A 26545-nucleotide genomic window follows, 5' to 3' on the forward strand; every position below is an offset into this window, starting at 1 on the left:
GTTCGGCGCTGAAAATGTTAATGGTTAATGCATTATTTGGCGACACTTCTTAGCCTCCTATCCTGTGCTATAGAGACTGTTTGCCTGCGGCTTTTTCCTTTGTTCCTCGATTGCTTGTGATCTTGTGACCTGCCACACACAAAGTGAACCTCTGTTTGGCTATTGGGACATTTCCATTGGTTGTACCAGGGACTATTGAAGCAATGCCACAAGTTTACCAGGAATGAATACACAGCCATATTCATCACTCCCCTGACCAAGCGGGTATATGCCAATAACAAGAAGAGTAAAGTTCCTTAAAATAAATAAATGAAGACAACAACAAATTCACTTCCACTTTCTTTCTTCATCCTCGAATTTACAAAAACATACAAATAATAAGTTCCAGCACGCCTCGATGAAGTCAAACTGTCCCATAACAGGTTTTTGCTAATGTTAACTTTTGACAACTTTTAAATCTTGCACTATCGACATAAATAATCTGCCCTGGAAACTGTAACCTCACAATGGATGCAAGAAAGGTTTGAAAATCACATGATTCTTGGACAAGGAAACCATTCCACAGAAAAAAGGTCTTTGATTTAAAGCTAAACAACTTTACCAAGAAAACACTTCAGAAAAAAATTCCGACTTTGCCATTTTTGCATCACTTAACATGGTCACCTTATTTTGCTTCAAATATCCACTTTAATGTAATCACAGTTACTGAAGATGATGATAACGATATATACATAAACATCTATCACACACAATCTAAGTAACAACCTGATCCTGCTTTAGATCAGTGAGGAGTATTTCAAAAGATCAAAGTTACACAAATTTTTATAAGGCATCATAGTACACATTCCCCCCGATGTTTTCATCCAAGAACTGATGTCTCAACCATCACATCCTTTACACTTTGAAGTTATAACATTCAATATCTCTTGTGACTTTGAATTTCCATCTCGGAGTGATTTATTGTCACTACCAGGGCTGAAATTGTACCGAGGCTATGATTGTGCCACTTTAACTTACATACCAGAAAGCCATACAGCCTCTAGCAATACTATTATGACTAAGGTGAATACAGCAACAGAATGCGTTACAAATAAGACTTGTAAAAGTCTTCTAAACAACACAGTGAAGTGGTGCATAACTTCAAGAAAGTTCAAGATGAAACACTAAAAGTGGCAAATTTACCTGCGATAGTATGCAATGTATAAGTAGTACATGTAAATGTACATGAATATGTACAGTAATGTATTTCATTTGAGGGGTTGCATGTGTAATATGTACAGTGATGAACATCATAATTTTATTGATTACAAATGTTTATACATTTCCATATGGATTTGTGCTGAGTTAGGAACCGCTCAAACTGTACTGACCTGTATACTGTGTCTACACAGTTCAGTGAGCCAGGGGACATTAAGCTGTTAAATCCCAAGTCAAATGGCTTAGCTAATGTTTCAATTGCCGAATCACTTAACTGAGTGACCACAGCGTCTAGCAAATGCCCAAATGTCTAATATCCACTTTGATGGTTCGATACATTATCATGATAATTTATTGCCACAGTTTGACATCACCCCAAGGAGATCAGGAGCTCATACCATTTTTTCCCTACAATGTACAGCACCACACAAGAACAGCTAGAGTGGCAATGCACTGACATCACCCTGGAGAATGAATTCCCCACATTGCCGAGCATCTTATCAGGCCTTCTAGTTTGCTGAGCTTGCCTGTCCTGGGAAAGGAAATTGGAGATGTACCGAGCCCTGATCTCCTTAAGGTGTTTGATGTAAAAAAGATAAATATCTCCCACATTTACAATAACAATGCTTATACTGTTATAATAAGAGAATTTGATAACATTTTCAACACTGACAACAAATTAGATATACACCACGGAAAAACAAGACACTTTAGAATCAACTCCTCGTTAAATACAAGCTTGACAAAGCTAATCTATCTGGCTAGTTACTTAGAACCGACTTAATTTTGGGATGTGGAGTTTGGCAATGATGTGGAGTTTGGCAATGATGTGGTTAATAGGATCATACACCATTATAAATATCTGTAAAATTTTGTCATGGCTGTCACACCGGAGAATCTTCCATCTAGGGTAAATATTTTGTCCACGGGAAAAAGAATGAATAATTTAATAGCTAAATAACAAATTGCACAACATCCCATCACAACCGCTGGAATATTGCAAAGAATATTGGTTTTGATTCAAATAAATGATAAATTAGTGAGCTGATTAAATATAACCAGAGTAACAGACCATCACTGGTAGTGAAGAGAACGGTTTTGGCAATTACACCACATTCTTTGCAAACGCCCGGTAGTGGAAATCTGTGTTGTCAGGGAAAATATCGTTCAACCTGCTTGGCAAATGGTCTAACAGATTATCAGAGGTTGTCCACCAACACAAGTCAACCTGTCTAGTGATTTGATCTTCCCGTAACACAGCCTAGATGGGCTTATTGTTTTCCTACAGACTCGGTTTCATTTAATGGAACTATGATAACATGACGTCATTTCTCACCAACAAAACAAGACAAAACTGCATAAAAACATTTGCAAGAATTATACACTGCATATTGATACTACACCGATGTATATTAATGGAAAGATAAACCTGGGCCAAATGACAAAACTGGGAATCAATCAAAGTCAAGCGACTTGCCCAAGATTACGATCTGTCAATTATACAATGTAATACAAGTCAAAGAAAACAATTAAATTGTATGGCTTAATAATTTAAATCTCTTTGTATATAAATCTGAGTTGAGAGGAAGAGTACCACAGACAGTCTCTGCTGGCCATCACTCACGGATAATTTGATTATTCCTGCATCGAGGCCAATTCAAGGATACATCAGAAAATGTACACAACTGTCTTTACAACATTCACCGAGTTCCTAAAGCTTGGATTTCCTTTTTTTCCCATAGGTTAATCAGAAGTCCTCTGCTAAATGATGACAAAGCCCTCAGCACCAAACAAGCATGAAAGGTGTCTTTCAATTGGCTAATAATGACTGTAGCTCTAAACTGCGAAAAGGCCAATAGGATTCCTGATGGTCATTATTGACGGCCGGCAGTAGTTTCAGCAGTACTCCTCCTCTTTGAAGAAGCTATGGCTCCTCGCATAATATCCTAAACATTCAAACTTTTCATTTATCCAATTCATTTATAAACTGGCTTTAGGTTTAAGTGGAAGTCGCGTTTTGCTTTGTTGTTATTCGGTGATGTTTCCTGCTCCGTGTCTCGGTCGATTTTCTTCTTTTCCGCTCGTGCTTTCATTAACGACGTCCGACTAGCCCGGATGATATTCACTATCATCACTTTACAGTCTCGGCATATAGTCATTTGTGGGCCTTGTAACGACGTGGGCGATGGCGGTTTTTCATTCGGTGCCATCGTTGCCGCCCGCTGAAATTGTGATCGTCGTTCGACGGCAGGCTTTGTTATACTTGTGATGATCTTGCCAGGCATCATGGCAGGTGACCCAGGAGCCGAACCAGTCCTGAAATTTATAACAGAATATGATTAGCAACCAAATGAAATGTCCTGGGCACATTGTGCTCACCTGGGAATGATTAAGTGGCATATGAAATGAGACATGGAGGTTAAATCGACTTTTTAATATGACAGAATATGGTACTATCAACAACACTTTTTGAGTTTGACCTCTGTGAACTTGATAACTTAGGTCAAAATTAAATCACAATTGACCTGTCAATAATGACCAGTTCTGTTATCAAGGCAAGAGAATCCAGCAATGATTCTCGGAGACTTACCCTTCATAGGCAAGTATGGCAGTTTCACTTGTTGGAGAGAGCGGACTTGGGCTCAGGGTATACACAGGGATGTTCTCAAAGTGTTCTGTTGGAATTCTCATCTGAAGGAAAAAATAGTAAAATGTCAGATTACAAGATTCCCTAGTTTTATCACTCAACTGTTCATTTCTCAACACTGTTTAGCGGCTGGCCTTTTTGTCTGCATTATAGTAGCGTATGATAGGTAATGCTGCCACCTTTTTTCCTTATAAATGTTAGAAAATGAATTACACAGCTGATGGCCATAATGGCTCTATATATATCGACATGTATATTGGTGCACACAATAGCAATGGTCAAATTTATATTCAAAGTGTATTTATATGAACATAATTGGAAATTCGCAAATTCAATTTCTTATTTTGAATAAACCGTGTAGGATTGAAATGCAAAAATCTGAATTATAGATAAAACATTGGATAAAAACTGTTCAACAATAATTCAATATGAATTTGAAGTGGAAGAAAAAATTGAATGAAAAACAACTTGAACAGAGAAGTGTTGAAAAATATGATGATAATTCGAGAAGGTGATAAGCTGCTGAAGGAGCTTCTAGGATTGTCTCAAGCCCTTTTTGATAATCTGCTGATGGCAAAGATTTGTTTACGTGCGCATGCGCAAAAGAGTTGGGGTGGAGAGCTTGTTCAGTTGGTGTTAGACTCTCGGTTTGGGATGTTGGTTTTTATTTGGTGTTGCTCTATTTTATAATATTTGAAACATGAGCGACAGAGAAATACTTGTGGCGTTTAATCTAATAAAGCACTGTAAACTATCGCATCATATTTTTACCTGATGCAATTTGGAGCTCCACATGGACAAGTCTTTAAAATAGCTTATGCATCATTAAAAAAGAGTAGAAGTCGGCATAGAAATTGTTGAGAGAAAAAGTATGAGAAGATTTTTCATTCCTAGGAGACAAGAGAGGACAAGAAATAGTCTGCAATAGGAAACCATAATAACTGAGGTTTTAAAATGATGTTTTCAAATGTTACATTTGCAAGTGATGGTGGCAAAAAGTCCCAGAGATGCGGGGAGATCTCAGTTGCATCATGAGTCAGGGGTACCTGGAGTTTATAACACATCATTAGGAAAATAACCCCGAAGCGCCACCCCTGCCCCACCCCCACACTAACTAAAGTGCAGTTTACAATATGATGTTGCCTGCAGATATGTGCATCAACATCAAATGAGAAATTACCCTTTCAATAATAAATGTGACTGACCGATTTATTCTTGGCAACGGTAAATGGTATCAATTAATCATGGCAGTAATTGCACAGCCTGTACTAGGTAAATCTATCAAATATGGAGTTACTAAATTCTTTTGCCTAATGACTGGCTATTTTTCTCGGCACGCAATACTAAAACCTAATCATAATATACTGACCACCTCTCCGACAATCAAGCCTTTAGATTCCAAAGCAGCCAAGACGTATACTCTCCTGTGTATCACAGGGAGCACAGCCCTACACCTCCCCCCCCATTAGAGGAAAATCTTTCAAATGTATCACAAAATCTCAAAATTCATCTAAAGTGACCAGGATCTCGACTGCGAGGCACTGAGCCAGGTGCCCCCCATATTACTCTGAACCCTGGATCGAATACTCATACCAGCAGGGGCTTCAACTTCATCACCCATATAACCTATTAAGTACGAAATTGACTCATTCTCACAATTTTAGTGCCTTACTACACTTACCTTGCGAGCACACTTTGAACAGACAGCCCGCTTACAGAATTTACACTTTGTACTCCATTCTCCAAATATTGAAAACTTCGTCTTCTTACACGTGAAGCAAATCTGTAAATGAAGAGAAGTTCATGAATGAAAAATATGTGATGTCAATAAAGCACTGATATGACCTGGTTCCCATGAGACTTCATCCTTTGGGAGTCGAGTGCTCCCTACCCTTTTTTCAGAACAGCTCATACATTTCTATAACAGAAGAGTGTTAACCCGCCCAATTTCTTTGTTAAACCTGCCCTTTTCTCTTTGCTAATTTACAAAATCCCTGCTCTTCCAAATTACCAATGTCAAACATCTCATCAACTACTGTAACGACACACTGTGCAGGAACCAAAGAACAACCAACTTCAAATTTCAAACACTCAAATCGGACCAACAGTTACACCACCTACCTTGCCTTTACTGACTAATTTATATAACTCCTGATTGACTAAGAGACACTCGAGCTCCGCCTTGGTGAGGACGTTCCTGATATGCATCACCTCCTCCACCGTCAATGAGAGACACTTCATTGGATCGTTAAGCTTCGTCTGAAAATGAACGAGGCAAATTAATTACTTTCATTTTAGGTATCCCTTCCAGAATACGATACATACAATTTGAAGTATTGACACTGTGATGGTGATTGGAACCAAAATCAATTCTTAAAGAAGTAGGTGGATTATCACTTTAATATATGTGCTCTCAATTTTCATAAGTAAATTATTCTCACACTTTGCTATAAGTAGGGATAAAACAATGCAGTAAAAATTGAAACTAATGCAACAAGAATGAAATGTGAAGGAATGTCTAACCACAAAACACGGTTTTTTCCCCGAAACTCGGACGAGCTGAAAGTGACACGAAAGATATGGCAATGGCATCTTATTCCAAGAGTCTGACAGTTGAAATGAACACAGGTCATTTCTTTGCCACACTTTGTTACTGATGTCCCCCACTCAAAAAAGAACTTGATCCGCTTCCAGTGATTCATGCCCAGAAATACATCCAAGTAGGTATTTTTGTCTCAGAATGACATCAAATCTGTTCATTCGAACTGAACTACTAATTCTATGAATAAACCCTTGAGGATTTCTGCAAATTTTCATCTCTAGTTGAGGTGGACACAACAATAAAACTTGGTTCATTTTAACTAGGCCCAAAAATGCTTTGAAATATCAAACCGTTTTCCACACATCATTTGATGAAGGAAGGCTGAAACTAATACAGAGACAAGTCATATGAAACGGTCCAGAATGTCACATCATCTTTTGTAGTCAGATAAAAGCATTAGGAATAGAAAGCCTTATCGACAGGAATAGACACGTGTTAAAGGGCAATACTTTACGATGAGCCATTGTAATATTTTTACGCTAGCTAGCCAGCTATCAGTGAGATATTTGTTATTTATGTTCATCACCACAATGGTTTTGCTGCACCTTGTTTCTTAATTAACCAAAGGGTAAGCAAGTATGTTGACACTGTGAACAAGGTGGACATAAGGCTGCGGATGACCATTTTTGGAGTTGGTCTTTAAAGCAAATTTTGCATGAGCAATACAAAATGCCCTTCCCCAACCTCAGTCGACATCAAAGCAATTGACGACGAGTTTCTGCATGGAACCCTATTGCAGGCCATTTTGTCCAAATGTGACTCGCTCTACCAAAACTAGGCGCTTGTCGCATCTGAACTTGACAGGTTGATACCGACTTGTTGTTCATTTCCCTATTGTAGACCTTTTGTGAAATCTATTACAAACTGATTTGGTCACATTCAACAAAAGGTCTACAATAGGGAAATGAACAACAAGTCCGTATCAACCTGTCAAGTTCAGATGCGACAAGCGCCTAGTTTTGGTAGAGCGGGTCACAAATGTTCACAGGCAAAATCTAGCAAACTGCTCTGCAGCAGACTTTTAAACAGGAAATTAGAAGGTAAATTTTCACCGCCCAAGAAAATGTAAAGAGTAGGCTGAATCACTGGTTGTACGAAATCCCCTTTAAAGTGTGATATACCACTTTGTAGGAGAAGGGAGGCGCAATAAGCCATTACAAGTTTAGCGATCATGAAATGTTAAACAGGTCTATGGTTTAGCTGAGAGTTAGACAATTATCACTTCAAGAGTTTATTAATTATGATTACTTGTGTATGGGAAAATGTTGGGTTTAGTTTATTAGAAAGTGTCTTGTAAAGCATATATACATTCTTCTACTATTACCCCATTACCCCATTCTAACTTACTTGCAACTGATAAATTTCAACTTGAAACATTGACAAATTTTCATTCAAGATGAAAAAATGTACAACATGTACAAAGCTCTAAATACATGTATGACAAATTACCAAAAAATATTGCAACTCTTAAAATCAAATCAACAGTTCTAGAAAAAGTCCCATTACCATGAATGAATACATAAACATTACTACTTCATGCAACTTATGGTGGTTCAAGAGTAGGCCCAGTTAAAAAGTTATCAAGAAACATGAGAAAGTTGAGTTGACAGTCACACTTTAGCCTCATGCATAAGTTTATCAAGGCCCAGAACAAGAAAGTCTGCTTATCTGTAGAAAATATGGCTTAAAGTTTTGAGAATATATTGTCATTATCATTATATTTTCATCAGCGAATCCAAAGGTTGCTGCCTGGATGGGCATTAATAACATTCTTATTCAGGGCCTTGAATATTTAAAGATGTCCCAATTCCCATTCTTTTAATTTTTTTTAAATTTCAAGATATAGTCACCATTAGATAAGACATGGCATTTCTAGGCGTAACCTCCTCTCTGATCTTCATAAGACAAGAAATCAACAGTTATTAAAACAAACAATCAAATAATGGAAAGCATCAGATAAGAAACACCAGACATAAAGTGTCTTAAACTATACAGAATACTCATAAAACGCAGGAAACAAGAAAAAAATGGGAGCAAGTGAGAGTATTATCTTGTTAGATAATGTGAAAATAAACCACAAAGTCAAAAAACATCGCAACAAAAGTGACTGAAGTTAGAATATAATGTACAAGAAATAAATATCAGGCCCACTTTGAGTCTCCATCAACTACTACAACCTCCAGTGACAGGTTCTCTACGGCTACTTCTGTGACAGACATGGGACTTCGTGAAATTCATTTCCAACTCTTATCATACCTATAAGCCAAGAGTTGTCAGTGGGCTTCAAAGGGTATTGCAAGTATATTACGAAGAGAGAGATTCGAAGAAGCCATCAAAGATGTGCCAAAAGAGAACCTATCACTAGCTAAAGTTCTACTCAATAACATACCATATCAAGTGGGCTCAGCCCCATAGCAGAAATATGTAACTAGAGAAAAAAAACATCAAAAAACGTGTTAGTATTATGCCAGGGGAAACTGCACAGACTCAATGAAACAACTGGAGGCACAAAACTTGCTACATATATGTATACAATTGTTTAACACTTTCAGCACCAGAGGTTTATTTAGCAATATCCCATTGGGATGAGATTTCACCCCAAACCTTCGAAAAAGTTCCCGCCGCCCAAATCGCTTTACAATGGTTACAGACTAAGGTACCGCTCCCCTTGAAAATGGTAAAGAGTTGTTTTAACATTGAAGCCTTGACTATGGATCAGCAGTTGGGCAGTGGTCAGGGGAGCCAGAAAACCGACTTAGACTTACGTCGGATGCCACAGACGTTGAAGCTATATGGTCAGAGGTTGATTTATCTATACGGCCATTGGCGCTAAAGGTGTTAAAGGTGTTGAGCCAGGTGGACCAGAAAGAATCCGAAAAAGCCGATAGGTGTATACTAGATCTCACTGAACATGTATATTGGCACTATTCACACTTGTAGGATGAATATTTTTTTCCTATAAACTTGATCTGTGCAGATTAGTCACCTCAAGACAACCAATTGGACTTCCTAGCTCTAGCTAGTGCCCCTCGTCTGAAAAATTATCATCCAGATGGTAATCCCCTCAATAAGTCAATTAAGGGGCTTCATAGCATCTATCCCCTTCCATAACAGATGTTCCAACACGAGTAAAACGACAATGACATAGATATATCAAAATGACACTGTCAAGATCAAAGCATGAAATTAATGACAGATACATTCAGATCTACAGTGGATAAGGTTAAAACTTTGAACTTTTCTATTTGGAGAAAAGCAGAAATATTGAGAAGTTTCCAAACAAATGAGCTGTAGAAATTGTAAAGAAATCCTGTACTGACTTTTACTTTGAAACAAGTTGGTCATAAAAAATACCTTAAAACAAGCAATTTGTCCGAAACAGACAATAATTCATGTTTCATTTTGAGGAACAAAATGCTAATTGTCCTCAAATTTTGAGCCTTTATCAACAGTTTCACCAGCATACATCAGAGACTACTGGTATCACCAGTAGGCATGAGAGACTACCGATATCACAAGTAGGCATCAAAGACTACCGATATCACCAGTAGGCATGAGAGACTACCGATATCGCCAGTAGGCATGAAAGACTACCGGTATCAAAAAGTTCAAAATTAACCAACAGAAGTTAAAGCAAGCATAAAATCTCACATTTAACTCATATCCTTGAACCTGTAATGAAAAATCAACAAACACAAATAAAAAACAGGCCACACATCTAAGGCTGAGCCAACATGGAACCCCTTTTCTTGTCTCATGATACTCAGAAAAGTTCACACACACTTTCAAAAGAACAGGCTCCATTGGCCCTCACGTGTAATTTGATTTTGGAAATACTGTTTTTTTCTTCTTTTCTCAACCCCTTCGCAATGTTGGTGTAACTATGTAACGAAGTCACAGGTACAGACGAAAAAGTCAGCCACACCGCATAGGGGGTGAGATGTGAACTGTCAATCATGATGCATGAAAAAGGTGATTCCTATGTAAGCTCGGCCTAACAACTTGCACTTTGTCAAATTCAACTATGACCAACAGCAGTTAGTACTTAGTACTGCAACACACGACTCATATGGCAAATACTGTCAATCATCATGCTACTAGCACAAATTGGTTCAACAGCAGTTGGAAACCTGATGTTCAAGTACTTTCGGTCCAGATTCCTAATTGAAACGGTCTTTAAAAAGTCAAACTTTTAACTTTTAGTCTTTGAGGAATAGCCTTAGGTGTCAACCTAAAGGAGTCGGGTCCTTATACCTGGATCAAATGGGCACTCATAGCACTGTCAACTCGAATGACTGAAGGTTAATGACAAATAACATTGCCCTAGGGTAAGTTGTTGGGGCAGTAAGCTAGATGGTAGCAGTCTTCACTACCTTGGGTTCTGATAAAGTTCATCTAAGGATAAAGCTGACAAAAGATGGTGTGTTATGTCAACCCTTTAAATTTACAGGGGAAATTTGCTATACCAGTATTTGAGATTGAAATGATCATTTTAAAATATATTTGTCGACAAGAGTCATCATTTTAACTGGTACCATATAAGGTTTGCAGGGGGTTGAAATTGAGTGCAGGTCTGAAAGAAGCTTGGCACTTTTCCAAGAAATAGAGTATTTCAGTCTCTCATGAATGAGAATGTTAAAACACTTTCATCGAATGTCAAGCCACATAACACTTCAATTACACTTCACAACCATAACACATTCAAACCCTGTTTGTACAATTATCTTCTCATTTATCTTCTCAATTATCTTCTCAATTATCTTCGCATTTTTTTTGGTTCTGACAAATTTAAGTGGAATTCAAATTATTGGGAAACGAAGATATATTGTGAAATAAAACTGCTCTTACTGAAACAGGGTTTGAATATAAGTTGCTTTGTTAGTTCCATGCTTATAATACTCACAAGTGGAAATGCAGGAGAGCCAAGCGGGGATGCTTTGGGCCTCCAAGGGGTTGCATGCGGGTCAACAGGCCGGCCAGGGTCATTTTTGGGAGTCGAGTCCTTACTGCTACTGCTGGCCATGCATGGGCTGGGTGTCAGTACCTTGCCCTTGGGAGGACACATAGGTGATTCGCAAACCGTTATGCTGTGGCGCCGCTCAGAGACAACCCGAGGTCTGGCGGTGTTGTGCAGTGTCAAGTCCAGGGCAACTGAAAGGGAGGAGAGTCCTCAAGTTATTCGTCCTAGAATAAGTGTAGTTCAGTACAAATAAAGTAGATTTAATCACGATATCAAGAGCAGACAGACTGCCAAAGACAACAAGCGATGTAATGTGTCCATGTCTGGTATCTTGTTTTATAGGTCAAACCAAGGATGACTTGTATGGTCAAACCTACGTCGTTTCTGCCAAGGCATGGTGGGTGAATCCAGTGGTGTTGGTGGGTTAAACTCCTCTGGCTCGATTTTCTGACGATTCTCAAACACCTCATCATCATCGGCACAATCGGTGGTCTCTCCATCATCGTCATCATCTTCATCATCACTCGTCACAGCTGACATATCATCGTCCTGAAAGTCAACGATAAAAGTGAATATATTTTAAATTGAAACATCTGTCAAGAAACAACGACCCAGTCAAATTGCTTAAAGGGAACTGAAACCGCCAAGCCAGTTCGTATGACCTCGTTTTCATTTCCCGCATATCGGGGATCAGAACGAGGCATAAATGAAACATGGCGCCTAGCTGTCAATCATTGAGTGACGTCACTACTATGGAATTTACTACGAAAACTCATGAATGAAAGATCGCATGACTCACGTGATTCTCACATGATTCTCAATAATAACAAATTGAACTGCGCATGCTCGGGCACTGGGGGCGGAGCTACAAATCTGAACTCGAATAGGAAGTTGGAAGTTTGACTTTCTCAGGCGGTGAAAGTCGAAAAGTTGAATAAATCACTCGGCGGTTCCAGTTCCCTTTAAGTAGGGAGGCATTTACGCCATACTTTGGATACTGGTGAGTATTTGGAAAGAAGTATCTTATCATAGGTTCACCTACACTGTAACTTTGAAATAATGACATATCGGCTTTGATGAGTTTTCGGGTGGGTTGCGGACTTGTCGCATCTTCAAATAACTTTGTTCTTGACGTCTCGACTGAAAAGAGTGATAAAAGTATAAATCATAACATGCCTATAGTGGCTTTGATCCTTGACAACACTGATTGTGTCTTTTAGTCCAAATCTGGGATCCTGTCAGGAATTCAGGAAGCACCTATATCTATCATGAATGAATGAGGCTGGACGTGTCACTCGGCATTTCTCAACTGCCTCCAGCTACATCAGGTGACAACTTCCGGTCTAAAATGTCGCAGGGACATGTGACAAGACTAAATGTCTCCTCTCCTTTAATACCCGTCTGGCACGGAAGTCAACACCATAGAGTGATACTCATCAGGAAGACTTTATAGCAGTGATCTGGTGTTAGTCTTCTAAAAGGCAATTAGAGCTATCTAAGCAGACAGAAGAGATCTATCAAAGGCTGGGCGGATGTGCCCACCTCCTCCACCAAGATAAGAAAGAGCACACGCTCGGCAAGCACTTGGAATAAGGCTATTTGCAGCTGAAGAAACCATGGCCAATTCACCCGAGGAGCATGATGCAAGACTGATGAGGATGATGATGCTAGATGATGATGAGGACCACTTTCTTGCCTTCATTTAAGAACAAGCAAAACACCTTTTTCAGCTTCTTGATTCCTAATCGCCTTTTTATGCAATTATGAAAACCACAACCAAATTTATGTCGTTTAAGTTCTAACCTCTTGTCTTTATAAAGGCCTTTATTGTCCTTTTGCCCGGCTTATCGACTAAAAACATTAATTGTGAAATGAAATTAATGCACACATTTATGGTGTATTACTCTAACACAAGGTGATCTTTGTTAAACAAACTATAACACAGTGAGATATTATCAAGCGCTTACACTTCAGTTAATCAAATTACAGTCCAAATTGAATTGTCATCCCTAAATTCACGTAATGTATTCAGAAATCATCTTGCTAACATAGCATGGTCCAGAAATGAGTCGGTAAGAAATTGGGATTATGAGATGAAACAAGCTGCTAAGATTATAGTCACTCTAAAACCGCAAACAATGTACTAAAATGAATACCTGCTGGTGGTGCAGAAAAACGACGACTGTCGTCTGGAAAAATGCAGATACGACAAAATTATAAATGAATGATAGACGGCTATGGGGAAAAAATATACAAAATATTTAAAAAGCGGCCAACTTGTGATATGTTCAAACATGGATGGTTTCCACATTTCTTCGTATTGACTGTGATATACCCTTATTGTTGTAGTGGCCTGAAATCGTACTACAAGTGGCCCAGAATTATTTTCCCTCACACAATGGATACACAATAGAAGTGTGAACAATATCCTTTTTTTGTTCAGACACTTGCTCGATTGTGGGAATCAGTCAAAGTTGAATATCAGTAGAGTGTGGAACATTTCCCATATACTTCTTCATTCCACTTACCGTATTTACCACCCCCGCAAACTGGTCTGAGTTTCTTTGGTTCAGCTGATTTGATGGCATCCAGAAGTTGTTCGTGTAGGTTTGGTGCTTCTTTCACTGGGGACTTCAACTGTCGCTCCTTCATCTGAAAAGCACACATCATTTATCGAAATGCCAAGCAGTGATTTTGTTGACAATTTGAGATTTGAAATGTTATATTAAGGCATTTGGTGGTTTTAGGTGCATAAAATGTCTCAGGACCCTTTTGCTGCTGTAGGATCATCAAATGTATGTTACACATTCATCTTAACATTGTGCTAGAAATGTTTGGATTCTGACCAAATCTATGATTTTCTAACATGTTTAAAGAAGCAACATTGGTCTCCATAGGACTACGTTCTGGAACTGACAAAAAAATAAAGGTGCAGGTACTGAAAATTTAGCAAAAACAATAGGATCCATCTAAAGCACCATTTAGAGATAGGGTTAAACATGCAAGAAAATAAGAACTTTAATGGCCTTTATTGGATATAGCAACATAAGTGTGATCCATAAGAAGTAGTGGTAGATAATATTTCCAGGTAAAGAGTTGATAGTTTGCTCATGGTACACATTTTCTGCCAGCTTCGCGCTTACCGGGTGTAGTGGGGGTCTAGATCGTATGAAGTCAAGGATCATCGCGTGGGCATCTTCTTTTACTTTTGGAGGTATATCACCATTGACCTGAAGAAATAAGGCGACAGGTCACCACAAACTCTCAAAGCTGGCAGATGGATGATCACAACAACTGCTGATATAGAAATAACGGACAGGAAGCAGCAATAAAGGGGCTATGGTATTAGGACACATCACCCCCTTACATACTGTATATCAGATTGTGCATTAAAACAAACAAATCCATGTACATGCAGGCAGCTGAAAATCAGCACAGTAAATTTGCAGGAATCTTGGTTGAGCCAGAAGAAGGACCCTGTCGTGCTTGCACCTCACTTACCATCACTTTGTTTAATGTGTATCTCCGCGTTCGTATATCCTCCATCAGAATTTCATATGGCGTCAACTCAAACTCACAATCCTTCGAGCCAAACCCGGTCACTGACTTCAGCCGTACGCCGTGTCGTAATTGTCGGAGGACTTGCATCCAAAGTCGAGCCTGAAACAAAGAGAGATTCAACATAGAAAAGAGCAAAGTGATCTTGTAGCAAGGTTCCCACCTGGGTCATGGGTTTCCATTCCAAGCACTGCCAAACTCGTTTGCAACCATCAGCAAGTTGCTTTACTTCGATTGCTCAAGCTTTGAATGAGACATAAAACCATGAATCCTAGTTTCTGATGTCTATGTTAAGGTAAAGACCCCATAGTTGACACCACAGTATCTTGCAATACGTTAATGGTAACTTTTTTTTTGACAGGACTGTGTTTCAGTTTAGTCTTCATCAAAACTTCGATCCTTGTGTGTGCTAAAATAAGGATATCAATTCACTATCTTCTCTTTTTTGCTGAACATTATGAAAAAAAGTTTGATTCAAATGTAATTGCTGACAAACAGGAAAAAACAATTTGGTGTTTCGTTTACACTACAGGACACAGTACATCACAGCATGCAGAGAATTCATCACAAAATCTATATCTAGCTTTTTTCACAAAGTTGTCTTTAAAAGTTTCTCCATACAAAACTACTCAGAAATAAACTACATGTAATTGCACTCAACAACATTAGAGAGGTTGTTAATTTTTCTTCACACATATCACAGCAGATGAAATTGTTTCAAAGAATGCTGGAGATATCTGTTTCATAAGCCATAATTTTGAGACATTTTACAATGAGTGAAAGCAAGAATTGATAAACTGACTGGTCTCTATTAACTCTTGGTGAAAGAAATAAGCTTTTCAACCTTACCCCCATCTCCTAGAATGATATGATTTAAAGATAAAATCATACTTCAGACACTAATGTTAGGTGAAAGAGGTATAGAAGTGATCCTCGACTGGTTAAGAATATTCTGGCATTGGGGTTTGCTTGACCTTGTAGTAAGGTTTAAACTGACAAACTTTCTGCAGAATACAACCAGCCAACCAAAGTAAATGCACTAATTCAACAAAAAAATTGATATTACCGGTAGAGATGTTACGTTAGAACAACCATGTAACTTGTTTGAAAATAAGTAAAGAACATGTACCCCCTCTGATATTTATTTATTTACTAATTAGTTTATTACATGACATTTCAATAAATATGTTATTCTTATATATTGTTATTTAAAACCGGTCCTCTCTGATCAAGGAACGCGCTTTGGGTGATGGACTTACCCAGTCAAGCTTCTTCAAGTCCTCGAGATCATTCCCATCAAGTTCATCTCCAGGAAGTTTCTGCAATATACAAGTACAGATAAATTCTGTCCAAATCAAAAACAAAATATAGTTTTCCAATGTACTTTCTATGATGACAGGGTGAAAAAATAATGTAATCTTGTTTTCAATTCGAAAGCACTACAAAACACTACCCGATATCGGAGAACTGTATCTCCTAAGTACTAAAAGAATTTGTGATGAAAGGAAATTGCACAAGTTTCTGGATTCATGCCATCTTAGATGGCATGTTGAGTGGACATATTTTTCAAACTGCACTATCAATTCCTGTCAGATTTATCAAACAGTTTGATACTAAAAGAATCTCTGGATATTTTACACCACATGCAGCGTGGTGATTGTACTGTTACCATGGACATGATGGAGGTTCTGGAAATTATAGGAAATCCTAAAGGAGAAGGAAGTTAGCTGAATTCCATTAATTGCTGGCCAGAAGCACCATATATTCCCACCTCCCAAAGCCAGAATCACTCTTCCCTGATATGAAGGTGGCAGAATTTACTTACGCTTTCTTGCGTTGATATCTTTTCGAGGAAATGTATAAGCTCTTGGGCCTCGGCGACGAGCGCCCGACACACTGCCTTGTAATGGTTGGCCGCATCTGATGCAACAGCCACATGGTGTGTACATGCCTAGAAAAGACAGAAAAGGGAGTCAGTTTTCACATAGATTGGAAACATGGCCATAAAAGTGTTAAGGTTGTTGAGCCAACAATTGACTTGAGGTCATCACAGGCTCATTTCTCTGATAAATCTCTATAGGGCACATATTTGTGTTGGCTGAAGAGCGGTTTTCAAAACCTTAAAAACCTTTATATTTCGCACTTATATATATCACCTGAAACAGCTTATTTCAATGACGTCTACCCAGTGTCGGAGAAAGAGCTACCCAATACTCTGCTCTGAGTAGAATTCACACTTACCTTGAGAACATCTTCAAATGTGAGGCCACCCTTTTCCTCCTCCTGGTCATTCTCTATGCCCTCGTCACACTCCGTATCACTATTTTTACCGTCGTCATTTCCCGTCATCTTCATGATCAAACCCTCCAGATCCGCACTGAGCGACCTCTCCTCAGACTCTTCGAGGCCATAATCCAATGCTCGGTAAATCACCAGCCCCAATGATTCAATCAGCTGAAAGTAGAAAGAAAACAAGACGCATGAGATTGAGATTGGACCGAGAATGGTCCTGGTTCGGGCCAGAAACTGTAAACGGCCCAACTGTCAGGCAATTCACAAAAATTTCTGACAAAATCAAAATTATCATGATTTTTATTTTAGCAAACTACAAAATACTCTACAATTTTTATAAAACGCCTGCAAAAATGTAAATTCTCCACAATACTGTAATATATCTGGCCATATTGCCATTAACATCCCCCCCCCTATGGCAAACAATTTTCACACGATATGAAAATAAGACTTAGTGATTTAAACTTATAGGCAAACACCCAATATTTAACTTATTTAGTAATAATTTGAAGTAGATCAATAAGGACTACATAAAATAGTCAAATATGGTTTTAAGCTGGTTTCCCCATAAGGCCTACATGATTTTCAAGCTTCAAAAGCATTTAAACTCAACACAGTTAAATCTCATTCCAAAGCTTGACGTTACTATATAACCATTGCAGTATACCATTTACTCCCACAATATGAAAATAATATGAACGGACAAACATCTTATGAAATTGAGAACACCTTGAAATAAATCCATTTTATTCAGATTCATCAAGAGGTTGGAATCCGTGACAAGGTTAGGGTGCCCTCAACGTCATCCCAGATCTGCCCCAACCACCCACCTACCCCCAGATCTGCCACTATCCAACCACCCACCTACCCCCAGATCTGCCACTATCCAACCACCCACCTACCCCCAGATCTGCCACTATCCAACCATCCACCTACCCCCTTCTAAGTCTTCCCATATCAAATCAAACCGAAGAACAATATCTCATCAACGGAAATTTCCTGTTCCGTCAGCGATAATTTACCGATCCCAAGTTTTGAACCAAAGCCGGGGCAAGGTCACACTGTTGCGTAGGAGGAAATATTGACTCAAATCACTAGATATGCCTTCTCGATGAGGTCATCATCAGATATGTACTTCTACACCATTAGCAACCGTAACTATGCGCGGCACTGAAGGGCAACACACAGTTTAGCTGGAGATGTGGTGCAGCAATGCCTCACATCTCGCATCACTGTAACTAGAAGTACGGAAGTGACATCTCGTTCCAAAATACTGTCGAGGAAAGGGATCTTGATTATGACACAGGAATGGAAAATACCATTTAACTGGTATGGTGAGACCAAAGTCATTGTTTATTTTTTAGCTATGCTGGCTTTGCAGTGTTGCTATAGTAAAAACTTGAATAATCACAATATTATATAAATATTGCCCTACATGTTGGGTAACATGCCGATTGTCGCCCGACGGGATGCAATGTCTCCCGAGGCTTTCTCGAAGGGGCGACATTCGGCACATTCTCGGCATTATTATATAAATATTGCCCCCCCCCCCCATGGAGTGTAACATGCTGAGTGTCATCACGCAAGAAGACATGGTAAAATGTCAACCAGCTGGAGCGGGCAACATTACGAATACCACACAGTCACGCATCAGCCAATCATATTCATGGTATCTCACTAGAGGTGTGAGATTAACAACTTTTTACTTGAACATTATTATTATTATTATATCACCAGCACAACCATTAATTTTATTAACACATTTCCATTAGCACAGTAATCTGGCATACCCTAATACCACCCTGACCTTGTTTCATATCACCTCGAGAGAGAGTCCAGCTTGGATGTGATTATTAAAGAAACACCAGTGGTTAGTATTATTCAACTTTAATTACACTTCAGTTCTTAATTATCATTTCATAAATTTATAACAGCACATTTATACACCGGACAACTTTCACACAAGCAGAGGAGCTTTCCCTGTAAAAGGCGGCCTGGATAACTTTCACACAAGCAGAGGAGCTTTCCTTGTAAAAGGCCGCGAGGAGCCGCCTTTTACAGGGAAAGCTCCTCTGCTTGTGTGAAAGTTGTTAAAGCCCATGGAATTACTAACCCAATCCTCAGCTGCATTAATCTACTAACACTACAGTGGCACCCATGATCAACCTATTACCTAGATGTTAGCCTTTGTGGGGGGCTTGTGATTGCCCAGCATCTTTTAAAAACATGGCGAATCTTAATGTACTTTCAGGAGAATTTTCCAGTTGACCGCGGGACAATTTTTGCAGCGACACACCAAGTCCAGTTGCCACCCGTAGTCAATAGCCCTGTGACATACATTGTCTTGTACTGTGACAGGCCCTTCCGACTAGTATTCGACAAGACTGGTGGGATGTCCGGAATAATGAACACAAACCTACCAAAATTTTCATCGGAAGGAAGTAGATGTGTGCCGTCTCGTCATCTTGTCAAGAGCAGACGCAATGGCACTGCTCACTTTGACTATTCTAAGTGGAATGGTCAGTCCTTTTGCGGCTCTACAAATAAAGATTCCCCGGGGAGATTTCAATTGGTGGAAGGGACCAACCACCGGGTGCAGAAGGAGCATGGGGTCAGCAGCAAGGCTACCAGACAGGGGACAGGCTACCCTAGAGATGACGACCAACCTCGAAGTGGTGCGATACTACGAGGCTCCAATTATCAGAGTTGTCCGATACCACAAGCCTCCCGTTATCAGAGATGTTCGCTGCGACAAGACGGGTCTCAGAGCTGTTCAATACAACACGTCTCTGGGCCTCAGAGCTGTTTTAGAACACAGGATCAATTGAAGATGTCTCGTTTCCAAAGCAATGGTAACATTAGGCATACGGCTCATAAGCTAAGAAAAAATCCAACTTTTGCTGCAGCCACTGTCCCATCCCAACAACGTGGTCGACAGGGTACTAACGGTATTTGCCATCTGAGAGAAAATGAACAATGCATTGACCAAATCATTTTTGATCGTGTGAGTGAATGCTTTTAAATCCAGAAAGTTGCCGGTTGCCGGTACCTCTCATCTACCTTCAGCAGGAAGTGCAGAATGACTTCCTCACGTAGGTGGAGCAATGTGTCAACCACACCCTCCTGCAAACAGCAACTTACTGCAGTTAGGAATGACTCCCTCATAAATGACAAACAATGTGTCAAACACACCCTCCTGCTCACAGCCAATTGCACAGTAATAAGGAATGAAGGTCGAGCAATAGCTGATCAGTACCTGAGAAACTTGACAAAAGCAAAGGAAGTTGGGTCACAGATATTACAAGTTCAGAGGACGAACAAATCCCACTTGTATAAGGGCTGCTTACCCTTGATTTTTTTTGGTGTAAGATGGTCAACAACAAAAAAGTATTTTCCCAAAAATATGTGTAGTCTCTGAAATTATATGTGTACTATTGCTAATAAATGTGTAGTGCCTATAGGTACACATTAGCTGCGCTTACACCACGAAATATTGGTGGACCAATTGCACTTACACCACCACATTGCCGCGACAAATTGGTTCGGCAATCCATTGCCGATACAAATTGCCGAGCGAATTTGTCCCACCAAGCTTGATGGTCCAAATTCGCCCGGCTTGTTAAAAGCTCGGCTTTGTCGTGGTGTAAGCGCAAATGGATCGGCAATTAGCTAGTTAGATGGTTCGGCTCCAGGCGGCGCTTTCGAAATGGCGCTTTCTGCCAAGGCTTTCCGCGTACTGCTTATTGTTTGCGCGCCATCTGTAGCCGGATTTTATAACTAGCTGCAGCGCTGGTGTAAGCGCTTGGTGGATTTTCGATGGTGCGGCATTGGTTCCCGAACCAAGATTGGTGGTCCATTTTCATGTGGTGTAAGTGCGGCTTATAAAATCTCATTCTCTGCAGTTTTTTATTGGAATGCAAAGTCAAGTTACCCGAGGGTATTGTGGATCTGGTCATTGCAGACAACTTGGACTGTCACTGCCCATTAGTAACGTGTACATAGGAGTCACTCTAGTTTCTGACAACCGCTCTTGGCCTCTTTGAATGTGTAAAAGTATGAAGCTCTGTGTATGTTAAGCTTGATCATATCAATCAATGATGTACATTTGAAGATCACACAGTACATGCAGTAGAGGTTTCTTGATATATTACCAACATTGGGTTTTATGACCAACCTCTCCATCCGAGGACTACTCGATTAGCAATTCGATATGGCTGCACTGTAGCCCCTGGTAACACCCCTACGTCACATGCCGTGTCACCTACAGAATCTGCATCTACATCCCTGCCAAGCTCAGAGCGACATGCGCCTGGTTTTGCTGTGGTGGGTCACAGTTATTGGAACGAGACATTTGGTTCAAATCAGCATGCAAACAAATCAGTAGCACATGATCAGATTTTTAATGATAGAGCAATACAAAGCAATTAAACTTCAATATTATGAAAGCAAGATTTTGGCACCAACCACAATGCCATCAGGTCAATGGCGTGTCATGTAACATTTATGTAAGTTCAATGACGATCCTGAAGAGACGTAGTAGAAAAGCGGAATAATGTTGCATGTAAGTCACTAGCCAAATTCGAGAATCGACTCGAACTCCAGTGCAAATCCGCCATTGGCGCAGAAAACTATTTCTCTTGGCCTTGATCCTGGTATTGGTACATAATACTCACCAAGGTCAACATGCATCAGAAAAACATTGCTTTAAATTGCTGCAGATATTTTAACTCATATTTCTAAAATATCATTCCATACAAATAGCTCTGATGACAGTTAAATCAAATAGTACTGGCAACAACATTATATCAGGTTAGCTTTAGAACTCAATTTTCGCATGCCGCGAATGCACATGTTGCCTATCAAGCGGCACCGAACAAGCGAGAACATTCCAAATGGCCAGGTTATTACTGTGGAAGTGATCATCATCTAATCGACTGTGTGCTACACTTTTCTCATCATCATATCACACAGCAATGCACTCTGTGAGCATGTACACACTCTCCCTCAATCAGCGTGGATTTTGTCATACGGACATTAGTGTCGTAATGTGGGGATGAGTTATGATGAAACAGGCTATCGAAGGAGAAAATTGTGTTCAAGGAAATGACAACAGACTTGCACGTTAGACGTATAGCCCGGAATGGACGAGCAAAAAGTGATCAGATATCGGTGTTGTAAAGAACACATTATGACAGTCTATCAGCATATGCTCTATAGTGAGTACAAAGTCTGTGCTGAGCCTATCATCGAACTTTCTGTTTCTTAGGCCAATATGTTAACACACTGGATAAAATAAACTTCATACATAGGATATCAATCGGTAGAATTAACCCTCTGAAGTTTTGAAAATTGATATTTTGGGATGAATCAGTAATGCCTCTGCAATGTTTGTAGTTGAAATGAACTTGGCATTTACTGCAGTAGTAGAATGCCTTCTGCCATTTGAAGAATGTTATTAGTAAGACTGGTGTTCTGATCTTCATGCGCCTGTGCTCAGATCACCGCTGTGAAATCAACACTTCTAAGGCAAGTAATTGACAAAGAAGTGCTAGCTTCTGTAGCAACTCCAGCTCAGTACTGGGAGGATGTGGGTGTGAAAAAGCACCACTCAAAAGGAAGATAAAATAAACTTAACATTGTCTTTCATCCCACGAGAGGGTAAATCATATCAGAATATTTTATCACCAGAAAGAATTTAATGGAAGTTACGCATCGATAATAACTCCAAATGCCATCTGCTGATCGTCAGTATCATCCTACACAAAAAGTGCATTAGCGTATTCCAGTTTCTTTGACATTCTCGATTGTACAGTGATAACGGATTAGTGAGATCAACTATGTCAAAGAAGAGGATGCAAAAAGGGAACAAACGTTTGTCAATCGTATGCGATTACAATAGAACCTCCCTTAGCGGACACCTCTCTATTAGGGACAACCTCTCTATTAAGCACACTAGTTTTGGTCCCAAGTTGGTTGTTTCCATTCAATTTGACCTCTCTAATCATGCCTTTCTCACAGTTTGCTTAGTTTCTAGTGTGTATCACTGCAGTTTCTCATACCATTGTACGCCATATGCGCTATGAGCTGGGTACTACTATGCCACCACCTGGTGTCCTCAAAACTGCATGAGATGCCTTAGGTTTTTACCAGGCCATTCAAAACTTCCTATTTCCATAAGCGCTTCACAACAAGTTTCTTAAAGCTCAAATTGCCAGCAGAAAGAAGGTTTTGCGTACAGACATGCGAGCCTATCTGTTAATACAATTCAATGGGAATTTCTTTATTTGTCCGCCCATTTTCCAGTGCTCGATGAGTCATAAACAAACAGAAATGAGAGTTGGAATCTCTAATTTCCCCCTTGAGACCTTACTGAAGAGTATATTGAAGAATATCACTCCCATGGGGCTATTATTTCTTCTACATGTACAAGAGCCAACAAGCAGATGATCGAACACAATGTTAGGTTGAGTTGGTGGGAGGGTAATGTGAGATTGTGTAGAATTACTGGACTTCGTATTTGCCTTTTGAAGGCGAAACAAGTCCAGTAAGATAATCTTCATAAACCTGCCAAACAAACTCCCTCATTAGAAGAATCCATGTATCAAAGGAGGCAATATCGCCCACAGAACCCCAGCAAGTGATTGATCAGTGAAGCCAACACAGCCACAATCAAAGCAGGAGCTCCTTCCTCAAGGGAAGCAATTAGCAAGAACGCATCTGCTAGGCTAGAAAAATAGGACAGACACGAGATCTCAGTAGACTAGATTAGCTTCTCAGACTAGAGGCTGTGCTAAAGTCTGGAAGAAGAAAAGCTAAGTGCCAAATTTATCAGAATAGCGCATTGTCGAAAATTTTATAGAATGGATAACGTTCGAGAAGTTCAAAACCACATGCAACCGATCTCAGAACTCAATTTTTCCCCTCTGCTGTCAGAAAATCAGTACATGCTACGAAATAGCTGAATCAATCCCATTTGCCCGGATACATCATTCATTCATGCTTTCACAGAAGCAATTAGATGAATGTCAGGAGCCACGGCCCCACATATTACTCAAACTCAATTTACATCATATCATTACAGATTAGCAATAATTCGGGATGTTATATAAGGTTTTATTATTTACTTTCAAATGATGGTATATCACTGTTGGAGGCACACTGGCATGACCATGACTTCCTAAGCCTAGGCACATGTAACAAAGTAACACAAAAATCAGACACAGGCCAGGTTGTCCTTAACAGAGAGTTTCTTCTGTTCTTCTCTGGCAGTAGCGTCATACCGCTCTTAGTCTTATCAAAGGATCAACCAACTCCAACACCATGGCTACACAACATGTCACTGATGTCCCGCAATATTTGAATTCTGGTCCCACAGGACTGTTTTCTTATTGATTTTCGGCGTTATCTCTCGTATTACATGTATCAGGCATAACTTCCGCGACTGATGAATATACTATACATGGCCAGTGCAGTGTCCCGCGGCACAATCAAATGAAACATTCCATCACGCTAGAATGTTTTTCATGTTGGTTGCATCAGTACTAATGGGTATAGAGATAATGGGAGAGCGCTTGGCTTCTTGACTGTCTGGGACGAAATGAAATACATTGTGTGTGTAATGTCCAAATTGGCCTTTTTCTCCATTGGTTTGAGTCAACTTTTTTTGAAGAGGTTGCATGTTCTTTTCAAAAGGTGCCATAACAAATACTGTGCCCCACAACATCTTAAAACAAGAAAACAAAATCTTTGATACTTACGTCTCCTGGTTTGTTTGCCTTATCTGAAACGATATTTTTTGGAAAACTATAGATGGCGATATATAATCAACCATGCCAAACATGGGCTTTGGATTTTTTCCATTCTTCAAGTAGAAGGAGAGTATTTTCCAAGCATTATTTCAATATCCTGTCATATTCACAGCCAGGATGGCCACATCAGAAAATCAGAATTAGTCGTACAGCCAGGAGGAGCATATCAGAGAATCAGCGTCAGTGGTACAGCCAGGATGGGCACATCAGAGAATCAGTGTCACTGTCAGTGGTCATTGACAGTGGTAGGAACTGGTAGTGGGATCAGACAGACACTCCTGGCACATCAATAACCTCAAGACAACATATCATCGCCCAATTTCATCATAATGTAATGTGCGTATTATCACCGTGCGTATTTTATTGGGAATTAATGTCATAATGTCCGACTCTATGGCAGTAATAATTTAATATGCATGATTCTGCGACATTGTGATATCATGTTCGTCAGACATTAGTAGAGAACATTGAACAGCGATAACAATTAGCCCTAGACTTAGAGCAAGGCATTTTAACGGGGTGATTCAACCTATCTTATTCATTTGCCGGGTGACTCAATTGGTCTAGAACTAGAAGGCCTATGACATGACCTGAACAATGTTTTCAGATACCTGCCACATACACTCAACATGCAGTGATGATGTCACAGCTGTTTTTATACACTGCAATGCATTGCAGAAAAAAACGTTGAAAATAATATGATGGCCTTCAGCTTCTCATAGGCTTGAAAAATACCCGATAGTGAAGGAAAATAGGTGAAACGTTTCACTTATCCAGTATGAGTATGTTTGCTTACCAAATCATGAACTGAAATAAAGAGAAAACTTACCCGCAGATTTCGGAAAAGGTGGAGCCAGAATCTCAACCGAGCCATCTTGGAAAAGTTTGACAGAATCCAAATTTGCGAAGCAATAACATTGTTGATATTTATCCGACCAGACGGTCTTAAATCGTTTCACACACTGATAACAGACGGCCCAAGCTTGTTCTTCATTTAGAGGGGCATTAAATACTTCCACAATCCTGTGTAAGGTAAATGACAGCGGTTTTTCACCGCTGTCACATTTCGAGCTCGCAGCACCGACTTCAGCCATTTTGGCTTGTTGCAATTATTTATGTCACGTGGGTTGCGACCAGGAAATCTATATATAGAACAGTTAAAGGCTAACGGGGCACGTCATCATCGCGTACATTCGGGAAAAACTCCCTAACGAGACCTTGGATGAGAGTGGTCTCATCAGGGAGTTTTCATGTGCGGCCAACCGTAGTTCTTAAAACAATCATTGATTTCATGGTTCTCACAGTATGCCGTGTTGATTTTGCAAATGTTTTTGCAAAGACATGTTTTTTTGAGTTTCTGAAACCTAAAACGCTACTCAATAGGCGGCTAACAAGAAACTACACATTTTACTGTTGTTGCCAACGTATGTGTACACTGAACTGGGGATGTGCGTCGGCCCCGTGTTGAAATGCCGTCCAGT

General features: G+C 39.7%; 1 protein-coding gene across 9 annotated transcripts; it reads right to left on the reverse strand.

Annotated features, from left to right (window-relative positions):
• Nucleotides 1–326: 326 nt before the first annotated feature.
• LOC135495362 (protein spire-like) lies at nt 327–26158 on the reverse strand. Of its 9 annotated transcripts, XM_064783874.1 has the most exons (19): nt 25894–26158; nt 25014–25036; nt 17206–17418; nt 16790–16915; nt 16224–16283; nt 14908–15066; nt 14550–14636; nt 13935–14058; nt 13563–13595; nt 13210–13257; nt 12449–12546; nt 11784–11955; nt 11350–11597; nt 10098–10118; nt 8836–8874; nt 5966–6103; nt 5526–5627; nt 3788–3888; nt 327–3513 (listed from the first exon to the last, which is right to left on the reverse strand). In XM_064783874.1, exons 1-19 carry the CDS (start codon nt 26156–26158, stop codon nt 3174–3176), a joined length of 2397 nt encoding a protein of 798 aa, XP_064639944.1. In that variant the 3' UTR covers nt 327–3173. The 9 variants fall into 9 exon arrangements, with proteins under 9 accessions (XP_064639944.1, XP_064639952.1, XP_064639948.1 ...); XM_064783882.1 differs by lacking the exon at nt 14550–14636; XM_064783878.1 differs by lacking the exon at nt 13210–13257.
• Between the last annotated feature and the right edge of the window lie 387 nt (nt 26159–26545).

Source organism: Lineus longissimus, chromosome 11 (assembly GCF_910592395.1).
Source record: "Lineus longissimus chromosome 11, tnLinLong1.2, whole genome shotgun sequence".
In the NCBI taxonomy this organism is placed as follows: domain Eukaryota; kingdom Metazoa; phylum Nemertea; class Pilidiophora; order Heteronemertea; family Lineidae; genus Lineus; species Lineus longissimus.

Excerpts from the sequence above, each read along its gene's own strand:
- LOC135495362 (XM_064783874.1), bottom strand. The coding sequence starts at position 26,158 with ATGGCTGAAGTCGGTGCTGCGAGCTCGAAATGTGACAGCGGTGAAAAA. Across the intron at positions 14,637-14,907 it reads ACACATTAAACAAAGTGATG|GTCAATGGTGATATACCTCC; the intron begins GTAAGTGAGGTG and ends TTATTTCTTCAG. Across the intron at positions 10,119-11,349 it reads GCTCTCCTGCATTTCCACTT|GTTCAAGGATATGAGTTAAA; the intron begins GTGAGTATTATA and ends TTTTCATTACAG.